Below are 11,816 nucleotides of genomic sequence, written 5' to 3' on the forward strand. Positions count from 1 at the left end.
TAAGCAAAAAATGCTTGGGGGAAGCAAGGGCATCTGGGCAGTGGTGGGGCAAGCTCTCCAGCTTCGTGGCAACAGAGAAATGCATCGGAACTGGAAAGCAGGTCAAAGGGGGGGATCTGCCAAGCCTCATGGCAGCAGCATTGGTGGGCACGTTGTGCCACGAATGGCCAAAACTGGCCATAGAACCAGTGTTGTGGCGTGAGAAGCTGTGGCAGGGTACCACAGATCCCCCCTCCCCCACCAGCTTGCTTCCCCCCCCCTTCACCTAGCAACCAAATGGAATCGGCAACCGGCCGGCTGCGCAGACTCTTTCGGGGTAGGGCTTATAATTAGGCCCACCCCCAAAATTCAAGCTAGGGCTTACTTTCAGGGTAGGCCTTGATCAAGGTTGGTAAAATGAGGACCCAGATTATTGGGGGCCATAGGCTGACTCTGTAAACTGTAAACTGCTCAGAGAGTGCTATAAGGCACTGTGAAACCTATATAAACCTAAGGCTATTGTCATTCTATGGCTGCTGAATTTCACTAACATGGCCTTGGGACAGCATAAGAAGCAGCCAGAATTGCCCCACCCACTCTAGGCAGTAAGACCGGCCCAGTCACCTGCTGCCCAGCCCACTTTCGGAGAGCAGCCTCCACCTGTGGTCCTGGGTCAAGGTTCTCACTCGTAGGGAATCCTCCCATTATCCCTGATCTTATGGGGAGGAGGAAGAAATCTGGGCAGCTGTTTGGGTGGCAGGCAACCTTGTGGGATCCCTGCTCTGACCTCCAGGCACCTTCAGCCTGAGATCTGTGGGTGTTACACTCATTTTTCACACCAACATGCCCATTTCTGTCTTGGGTGATGGAAACCGAAGGTTCCCATATAGAAGGAGGTCTTGGGTAGTGCTTTGCCCACTTGAGGAGTAGTACCAAGTGTGCTCTATTGCCTGAATTAATTCTCCCGACTGCTCTGCTCTAGCAAACAGGGAGGGGGGATGCCGTGTCCCTTGTGACATCCAAGCTACCTATCCCCTTGCAGCCAGCCATGTTTCTGAGAGCAGAAAACAACTCTTAATCCTGCACTGCAGGGAGATGCAGGGAAAGTGTCAACAAAACAAAGCCTTATGCCCAAAGGTAAAAAGAACCAGTCCCAGGCCAGAAAGAAAGATCTCGGATGCCACGGGTGTCTTGGGTGGCTGATGTTTCCTCCTTCTCCCTTCTTGCCCTACAGGCTCTCACCTCTGAGTTGGCCAATGCACGTGATGAAACCAAGAAGACAGCGAATGACATGATTCATGCCGAGAACATGCGGCAGGGCCGTGACAAGTACAAGACACTCCGCCAGATCCGTCAGGGCAACACCAAGCAGCGGATTGATGAATTTGAGTCCATGTAGTCATTCCAGCCTCTGCTGTACCTCCCCCTCCATCCTCCCCTCCCCCATGCAAATGTGCGATGCCGGAACCATCCACTACAGGAGAGTGAATAGAACAGCCTCCTGGGCTGATGTTCAAAATAGGACCAAACAGGAAGAAAAAGCAAAAGTCAGTTGTGCCTTATTATTGCAGTTTTCCAGGGGCCTGCCTCTGTTTAGTAGGGGTGATGAGCTTAAGTATCATAATGCTTTTTATTGCTTATAAGAAATATATTAGTGCAGTTGCTGCCGGCACCGCTGAGCTGCCGGGGAGCCGATATCTAACCACGGACCACCTCCCCCTCCTAACCTCCCTTGCTGGGGTCTGGAGGGGCACGGCCTTGCTCTGACCTAATTGAAGTCCCTGTGGTGGTTTTCGCTTGCTTTACTTGGGAAGAGGAGATTGTGGAGAAGGGAAGGAAGCACCGAAGGGCGATGGCCAGCCTGCCTTCTCCCTTCTTGGTGCCAAAGAGCAAAACGCTGAGCAGACCAAGCCAATCCCTCTGGTCTCCTTAAATTTCTCCAAGTGCTCCTTACTGAGACTGTTGGACAAAATTGGATGCTCCTTCCCTTCTTCCCATCTTCTGAGTAGACTTGCTACAGAACTGTTGTCTTCCCAAAAGGAAAAAAGGTTGACCATGGAGCAGTTGCCATTCCTTTTGCCAACCTTGTCAAAACATTTCAGAGAGGTTGTGAGTCAGCTGGAAATCTCAAAGGGTGAGACATGGCTGCAAACTGCACCACTTAGCCTTTTAGGTCATGCCTCCCATGTGTGTGTGTGCCCACGGACATGCATGATGGTGCCTTAATGACACTCTAGTTGTGTAACATTTTACAAAAGTCTTCTTAGTTCCAGTAATGCAAAACCAAAAATACTTTCCACAAAGATGTATTTTGTGTGTTAATCTCCATGTTGCCGGCCGTTCTACTGTTAGGAAGGTTAGGTTTTGTTTTCACAGGGTGCCCTTTCTGCTCCTCATTTCCAGATCCTGTCCCTCAGAGGGCCTCCAGGTCTTTGGCTCTAGATAAAAACGGGTGGTTGGACTTACAGGTCTCTCTCAGTGGTTGGGTTGCTTGGCGGTTTTCCAGTAACCTTTAAAAGGGGCCCCCTTTTTGAGTTTCCCCGGGGTGCCTGTCCTGGCCCCCTTTGCTTAGCACCCTTCAAGACGTTTGCTACACATTTGGCCTTTTTCTGCCTTCCACACACACACAAATGTACACACACCAACCCCAGCTTGCATTTATCCCAAAAGTATTATTCTGAAACAGCACCACAGCTCTAAAAGCAAATTGTACTGGGTGTAAGGTTGGCCAAACTCAACTCCACTAAGGGTGGTGAGAAGGAGTTGCTGCACAACTGTCCCAGAGCACCACCTCGGGCCCAGGGCCTTGAGGCTGTGCCCGGAGACCTGCACCTTGCAGCCAGAGGCGTCACAGTGTAAGCAGCCAAACTTTTCCAGAAAAAGACCCTGCAGATTGCCCTTCTCCTCCCTTCCTCTTCCTCCCCTTCCTTCTTCCGATTCTACATGCCTTTGGGAAGGGACGGATGAGAGGATGTGGACAATCATCGTCTTCTCCCCTAACTCCCCCTGAAATACACCATGCCATGGCTTTGAACCATTTCCTAAAAATTACTCATTGGGATGATTTCCAAAGAGTTTCTCTGATTCACCATGAAAATGTGTGGTGCTGACTCTGCTTCTGGGCCTTCCTGTAAACTCGGCCTAAGCTTGCCAGAGGCCTACTTGGATTTCCTTCCTTTGGCCCTGCGAAAATGCCTTCCAGATGGTTTCTCCCAGGACCCAGGCGCTGTGGGGCTGCCAATGCTGGGTGCTTCCGGGGTAGGCAGTGGCCCGCCGGGGGCCGTGAGTTTGCCTCCTCGGAAGTTGGTTCAGCTCTTCCCTGATCTTAACCAGTATTACGTGCTCCAGTGACAATGGTATTGATTTCATGCCCTTTTCTAGCTATGCATGATTAGAAAATATTAATCTCAGAAGTGTTGAGGGGAAGTAACTTTGTTCTCCCTTCTTCATAGAAAAGGTATACTGTGTTGTAAAGAGATGATATTTTGCAGAAATTAATGTAAGATACATTCAGTATTACAATGAGATTTTTAGATTTTTTTTTAATTATTGGGTTAGAAAACATGGAGTTTTTTTTTCTCCCTCTCTGCTCCCCCATTTGTTTACTGCTACACCTGGATATGTGCTATCCTTCTGGGGGAGGGAGTTTGCCTCATTAATCATCTTTTCTTTTGTCTGGCTTTGTATTTGTGTTATGGAATTTTTGCTGTAAATTATGTCTTCTTTTTTGACTATCCTTTTTACATGTAATGTCAACACACCAGCCTTTTCAGGGGAGGGCCTGCAAGGCGGCCTGTGGGGGGAAGCAGAGATCTCCTCCCCCCACCACACTTGCTGCTGTCCGAGGTGTTTGACTCGATCCCCCCTCTCTCTTTGCATCAGTGCCAATAAAGTTTAGACCAAGGCAGCTGCTGCTGGCTTCCTCGGGCCTCTTCTTTCTTAGCCGGGACTTCCCAACCAGCCCCCTACTGGAGGGGGCATCATGCAGCCGCTGGGTGTAACACTGGAGGGATTTTTCCAGAAGGGGGGGCAGGTGCCTGGCACGCACCTTCTCCACCAGCTTTTGCTGTGTCTGCTCCAGGAAGCTGTTGAGCAGCATCTCTGCTGGAGGGGCAGCCTTGGGTTACCCAAACGCCAGAGGGAAATTTGCAGACAGAAGCCTCTTCAGAGAATCTGAACATATCACGATTCCACTCAGCCACGTGATCCCATCCCCCCCAACGCTCCCTATTATGTGGCAGGACACGGAAGGCACCTGGTTCTTCAGCTGCTCCCACCAACTCCCTTGCAGATCATCAGGAGGCGAGCAAATTGCCCCAGCTCCTCCTGTTCTCCAGGCAGGGCGGGGGCGGCAGCTGTGCAGTGAATGCTCACCATCTGGGTGGGACTGGTGAGAGTGACCCCAACATCCAGTCTCAAGTGGGGGCTTGGAGCTATATTTGGGGATATAGCCACACCTTCACCTGAGCTTGGCTAGAGTTGCAGCCCAGATAGTAAACCTCAGGAAAGTGAATTGTGCATTACATGACCATTTGGTTTTTTATCCCATCTTAGATAGTGAACATACCTAATATTTTGTTCCTTTTCCTACTTTCCTCACAACCACAAGCCTGTGAAGTGGGTTGGGCTGAGAGAGAGTGATTGGCCCAAAGTCATCAAGCCAGCTTTCATACCTGAGGCAGGACTAGAACTCACCGTCTCCTGGTGATTGACTTTCAGGCGGGAGCAGAATTCACAGCTCCTGGTTTCTAGGCCAGCACCTTAAGCGCTAGACCAAACAGGCTCTATAGTTTTCATTGATTAGAAAAGGCAATTTGTAATTGAAGGGGGCCACAAAAACTTTGGAGAGGTGCCAGGGGCATGGTGGGTGGGCCTCTATCCTGCATAAGGACTTTCTTCCCCAGTTGGAAGTAATTTTGTTTCTTTTCCAGTTTCTGAGCTCACATTTCATCGCCTTCCAAAATGGCCAGTAAAAATTGCAGGCCTGGAGATCAAAGGAGAGGGGCCTTGGGTGGGGATGTGTGTTGCTTGTCCTCCCACCAGGGGACTTAGAGCGTCCCTGCAGTTCCAATTGGATCTATCAGAGGTTCGTCATCAAACTGGACTTGGGTCTCAAATAGATGCACCAGAATCAGCCTTGAGCCTTTTGTTCTTCAATATTTGTAATGATTCAGATTAGAGGTGGCAGGATACTTAACCAATTTGCAAATGGAGTGAATGAGGAATAGCTAAGAGACAAGAAGCAAAGAAACAGTTAGAATGGTCTTTATAGGCTGGAGAACAGAGCTCCAAGTAACCATGGCTTGGAAAATAGATGCAAAATGAAATAGAAACCAAATACATTGCAGTAGGATGGGACATACCAGATTTAGTAATTGCACGGAAAAAAAATGTGTAGTAGTTGTCTGTGGACAGAATGAACCAACAACATGATGGGCTGCAAAAAAGGCAGATGCAACTTTAGGGTTCATCCAAAAGTTTCCAAATAAGACAAAATCTAATAATAGTAATAGTAAAGTTGGGAGGGACCTTGGAGGTCATCTAGTCCAACCCCCTGCTCAGGCAGGAAACCCTACACCATTTTGGACAAATAGCTGTCCAGTCTCTTCTTGAAAACTTCCAGTGTTGGAACATTTACTGCTTCTGGAGTCAGGCTGTTCCACTGATTAATTGTTCTCACTGTCAGGAAGTTTCTCCTTAGTTCTAGGTTGCTTCTCTCCTTGATTAGTTTCCACCCGTTGCTTCTTGTCCTGCCTTCAGGCGCTTTTGAAAATAGCTTAATTCCCTCTTCTTTATGGCAGCCCCTGAGATATTGGAATACTGCTATCATGTCCCCCCTTGTCCTCTTCGTTAAACTAGACATACCCAATTCTAGCAACCGTTCCTTATATGTTTTAGCCTCCAGTCCCCTAATCATCTTTGTTGCTCTTCTCTGTACTCTTTCTAGAGTCTCAACATCTTTTTTACATCGTGGTGACCAAAACTGGATGCAGTATTCCAAGGATGCAGTATTTAAATACGATTATGCTTCAGATTCAGAGAAAAGATACAGAGATTTGTTAGTTTAGAAAATAGGAAAAAAGCCAGCAAAAATTCTGTAAGGGAAAAACTAAGGAAAATTGGTACGTTTAATGTTGAGAAAAGAATCATAGGCCCAGCTTTTCAAGAACAGGAAATTCTTGAAAATGGTGCCACTAGAGGGCGCTCTAAAATTTGATATGGACATTTTTTATACAGGTCTGTACAAATCAAACTTCTTTGTGGGCGATTTGCCTACAAAGCACTATTGAACTATCCAATGCATTTTGCAGACTACTTCCCCTCATATGGAGCACACATTCTTCAGGCAAAATTCCACATTTATGCTACCAGTCTGTTTCTTTTTCTGTGCTTTCATGCTCCATAAGGTAGTCATGTTTTTTTTTGTTTCAATGCTTTTTCTTTAAAAACAAAAGTGATACCCCCCTGTAGAAGATCAACAGAAAAGTTAATTCAAGATTTCCAATCAAGCCAGCCCATGTAGGTGAAGGACTGGCAAAAAGTGTTGGACTTGGATAAGGATTACATTGGCTACTGAAGGAGATTCAAAAGACCAAGTGCTCTTTATCCTAAGCAAAACACACCAACTCATCTCCATTTCCTGGTTCTGTAAGGCAGATGACAGACTTACATTATAGGCAGGGCCCCAGTTAAGTGGGAATATTGACAAAATCCATGTAAAATGTTCCCAACATTTTCTAGTCCAGTGGTTCTCAACCTTTCTAATGCCGCGACCCCATAATACAGTTCCCCATGTTGTGGTGACCCCCAACCACTTATACATCACTGGGTGCCAGGGGCATGGCCAAAGAAAAGGGGGAAAAATGGCGGACAGCCTTGTTTGGCGACCCCCGTGAAATGGTCATTTGACCCCAAATGGGGTCCCGACCCACAGGTTGAGAACCACTGTTCTAGTCCAATATCTGCCTTAGCAGTTCTCATTATTTACATTGCGGTTAAAAGTGCTCAAGAATCTTTTAACAAACCCTGCTCTCCTTTATTACATACATTTTCCTGAATAAAAGTAAACTTTTCCTCATTCCAAAACCATCATTTTTGCACAAGATGTGGCCTGATCAATCAGGCATGGATAGGGGTCCAGCAAGGATTCCAGCTCTGCTCGCTAGACTGCAAAGCTGGAAGAAACGGGGGACAGGAAAACTGCCTGGATGGGTCCCTTAAATCTGACATTTTATCTTTAGCTTCTTTTTAGATTCAATTCCTACCAGATTTCAGATAGGAAAGGCTGGATAGGCTGGAGAAAAATGCTGAAATCTCCCCCCTCCCCCTGCATCCTATTGGCGACATCCAGAAATGCTTTTGTGCCCCTGCAGAGACTCCCTTGGAATTAGGCTGTCAGCTGGGGGCTTCTGTCCTTCTCTCACCCTCAGCATTGCTGGGTCTCCTCATTCCCCCTGCCCACATGGAGAGGGACTGAGAAATGCTGCTATGAGGGTAGCAGTAAAGATAATAAGAGTAAATAATAATACTACATGGATAAATACGTATAGACATTAGACAGCACTGTCAGAATTAGATGTTTAGCAGAGTGATGGCACAAGAGAAAAAACTCTCTGTGTCTAGTTGTCTTGGCCTGCAATGTCCTATAGCAGCATCCTGAGGGGAAACGTTGAAACAGATTTATGTCCAGGATGTGACATATTCCCCCTATTCCAGATTGATGCTTCATTATTTTCTTCAGCTCTTGAAGAACACACCCCAACATGCCACTCTTGATGGTTATCCCTGACTGGTTACACTGTCCCCACATTCCAGAATGGAGAGAGGTCACCAGCTGGCCTGCCAATGTCCTTGGCAGAGGCTCCACACCACATTTGTCTCTCATATCTCTCTGCTCAAGGCTCTCCAGTGAGATAAGCAGCTTAGTGGTTCCTGTCCCACCCATTTCTACAGGTTGATGCAATTGACCAGTTTTACAGACAACATGAATACAGGATAGAACATGGCAGAAGTTCATCACTGGTCAGGGCAGCTGGGGAAACAAACCCTTCAAATCCTGGCCAGGAAGTTAATGGCTGACTTTGCAAAACATAGAATAAACAATAACTGGGTTGAAAGGGGACCTTGCAAGTCTTCTAGTTCAACCCCCTGCCCAAGCAGGAGACCCTATACCATTCTGGACAAACGGCTATCTAGTCTCTTCTTAAAAACGTCCAGTGTTGGAGCACCCACAACTTCTGGAGGGAAGCTGTTCCACTGATTAATTGTTCCCACTGTCAGGAAATTTCTCCTTAGTTCTAGGTTGCCTCTCTCCTTGATTAGTTTCCATTGGCTTCTTGTCCTGCCTTCAAGTACTTTGGAGAATAGATTGACTCCCTCGTCTCCATGACAGCCCCTTAAATTTTAGAAGACTGCTATCATGTTATACCCAGTCTTTCTTTGGTTAGACCAGGGCTTTTCAACCAGTGGTACGGGTACCACCCGTGGTACATTGGCACCTGGCAGGTGATACGCGACAATCCTAGAAAAGTGGTAGTGGGGGAGGGGAATGAGCTGAACCTGTGGCAGCACCGCACAAGCCTGAGCAAGAGACAGCTGGAGCTGCAGGGCTGTCAGGGCTCAGTGGAAGCGCCAGGATCAGTGCCGCTTTCCAGCTGATCGATGCTTCTTTGGGGCTGCAGGGCTCAGCGGAAGCGCCAGGATCAGCGCCAGGCTCCAGCTGGAGCTCAGCACTGATCCTGGTGCTAATGCTGAGCCTTGAAGAAGCGCCGATCAGCTGGAATGTTACAGCATCTCCAGGGTCTTGTGATTTACATTCAGATGCTTGGCAATTGATTCATATTTATGACGGTCACAGTGTCCCAGGGTCATGTGAAGTGACCAAAACCTGCTGCAACCACCCAGCAGATGAGGGGAATAAAACCAAACACCCCCACCCCACCCCTGCTGCCAATCTTCAACAGAAATGCTCACAATGAAAACCTCAGACAGGAGGAAGAGCACCGCTGGGTGGGCAGGCAGGTGTCTTGCTTGGCTGTGGCTTGGGGGGCACTTTTTTCAGTGCCATTATAACTTCGAACAGTCACTAAGTGAACTGTTGTAAGTTGAAGACTACCTGTACTTTATCACTTTTTTCCTTTTTTTTTTTTTTTGGTCATCAAGTTTTTTACACCTTGCTAGGGGACTGGTGGTACTCAGATGTTGCCATATCCTAAAAGTGGTACAATGGGTGAAAAGGTTGAAAAGCCCTGGGTTAGACTACTAGACATACTCAATTCCTACAAGTGTTTATTGTACATTTTAGCCTCCAGTCCCCTAATTGTCTTTATTGTTTTTCTTTGCACTTTTTCTAGAGTCTCAACATCTTTTTTATATCATAGTGACCAAAACTGGTTGCAGTGTTCCAAGTGTGGTCTTACCAAAATAGTATATAGTACTACTACTTCACGTGATCTTGATTTTATATTTTATATAATGCAGCTTAGGATTGCATTGGCTTTTTTGGCAGTTGCTGCTTATACTTAAGTGGTTGTCCACTAGGATTCCTAAATTTCTCTCACAGTTGCTGCTGTTGAGCCAGGCACCACTTTTCCTATACCTATGTATTTGGTTTTTCTTACCCAAATGAAAGACCTTACTTCTCTCAACAGTGAATTGCATTTTGTTGGATAAGGACCAGTGTTCAAATCTGTCGAGTTCCTTCTGGATCTTGAGCCTATCTTCTATAGCAAAACAATGGCAAATACCATCTTGAATGCGTTTGGGTCTATATAAAAAAAAGAGGGACATTGTCATAGGTTATACTACAGGCCACCCAACCGAACATAGGAAATTGATGAACTTTTTACTAATCACTTAACCAAGGTATGTAGGAAACACACCACAATAGTAATAGACTTTAACTACCCTGACATCAACTGGGAAACAAACTCTGCACCTAGTGGTAGATCAAACAGATTCTTGACAAACTTAGCACACAACATTGTATCCCAAAAGGTATAGAAGGAAATTAGAGGATCAGCCATACTGGACTTAATTCTTACTAACAGAGATGAAATGATAGAAGTCATTAAAGGTACAGGAACCTGGAGCTGGGGGAGAAATGACTATGCAATATTGGAATTCAACATTATGAAAGCAGAGCAATAGAACAAAGTCAAACTAGAGTCTTGGAGTTTAGGAGAGCTGATTTCAAAAAACTTAGAACTTGGGAAAGATTCCATGGATGAGAATCCTCAAGGGGAAAACAGTTGCAGGAATTAGATAAATCTAGTTTAATGAAAGGAAGGACTAAGGGTGACATGATAGCAGTGTTTTGATATCTAAGGGACTGCCACAAAGAACCTATTCTCCAAAGCACCTAAGGGCAGAACAAGAAGTGATGGATGGAAACTAATCAAGGAAGAACCAATCTGGAACTAAAGAGGAATTTCCTGACAGTTAGAACAAGTAATCAGTGAAATGATTTGCCTCCAGAAGTTGTGGGTGCTCCAAGACTGGAGGTTTTAAAGAAGAGATTGGACAACATTTATCTGAAATGTTGTAGGGTTTCCTGCTTGAGCAGGCGGTTGAACTAGAAGACTTCCAAAGTCCCTATCAACTCTCTTATTCTTTCTAAAGTGTTGGCTATTCCCCCCAGTTTGATGTCTGCAAATTTGATGGGTTCTCCTTCTATCCCCTCACCTAAATCATTTATGAAGATGTTGAGTACAAAGGCAAAATCTTGGGGTGCATCACTGTATGCTTCCCTGCATGTAAGATGTAATTTCATTAAGGACTACATGTTGAGTGTGGTTGGTCGGTCAGCTACAAATCCATCTGGTGGTGATACTGTCAATCTCACCTTTTTCTATCTTGCCAAGAAGGCGATCCATTTTGACTTCTTGTCTTTTTGACAAGACAAGGAGATCTCAGTGCTTCTCAGACATATCTGGCATCATGTCTGGCAGTAATAAAAAATCAAATGCAACACAGAACAAATATTCAAAGTAGAAAGAGCCGAGGTGGCGCAGCAGTTAGAGTACAGTACTGCAGGCCACTTTAGCTGACTGTGTTCAGCAGGTCAGCGGTTCAAATCTCACCGGCTCAAGATTGACTCAGCCTTCCATCCTTCCGGGGTAGGTAAAATGAGGACCCAGATTGTTGGGGGCAATGTAAATGTAAATGTATACATTGCTTACTGGTATACACCGCTTAGAGAGTGCTTGCACTTAAAGCGGTATATAAGTCTCATAAATAAATAAAGCAATATGGCCACATCTCCAGGAATCTCCAATGTTTAAGTTCACCTGTTAAAATGATGTATTCAGCATCTTCTGGGAGATTCAATTACACATATGCATGGAGCAGTGCACACCAGCCCCTGTTCTTTTTTAATTCACCTCTCCCGCCAATCTCACTCTCTTCCAAGTAAAGAAATGAAGATTACCTCAAAGAGCTAGGTTGGTACAGAAGAACATGCAACGTTTTCTCCCACCCTTGAAGGAGGAGTAAGTTTGTGAAGTTGGAAGTCCAAGCCATAAATTCCACTGACAAGCCCAGGGCAAGGTTGCCAAGTTGTCTTTACACAAAGAATGCATTCCCTCTTAACCTTTGTATTTCACAAAAAGGTCACTGCAGGGCTGACAGATGGAATTCCTGTCAATTTGACTGGTGAGGACATTTTTCTTTGTCTTCTCCTAAGGATGTTTTTGGCCATTGCTCACTGGCTTCATTGCCTCAGGAAGCCTTTAGCTCTGTGTTTGTGCTCTGCCATCATGGTTTGTTAACCATAGTTCATACCTAAGCAGATTGTGTGAATACCACTGGTTTCTGCATCTGAAACATTTCAGTTCAGG

General features: G+C 45.9%; 1 protein-coding gene across 1 annotated transcript in view; it reads left to right on the plus strand.

The window, feature by feature from the left end:
• The window catches only part of MSN (moesin), an 80,943-nt gene extending 77,057 nt beyond the window's left edge, over positions 1–3,886 (plus strand). Inside the window, exon 13 of the mRNA XM_039365356.1 lies at positions 1,214–3,886. Coding sequence (XP_039221290.1) covers positions 1,214–1,378 — 165 coding nt within the window. The 3' untranslated portion in view covers positions 1,379–3,886. The remainder of the gene's footprint in view (positions 1–1,213) is intronic.
• The last annotated feature ends 7,930 nt before the right edge of the window (positions 3,887–11,816 follow it).

This window comes from Crotalus tigris, unplaced genomic scaffold (assembly GCF_016545835.1).
Source record: "Crotalus tigris isolate CLP2741 ecotype Arizona unplaced genomic scaffold, ASM1654583v1 scf7180000020062.1902635, whole genome shotgun sequence".
Lineage (NCBI taxonomy): Eukaryota > Metazoa > Chordata > Lepidosauria > Squamata > Viperidae > Crotalus > Crotalus tigris.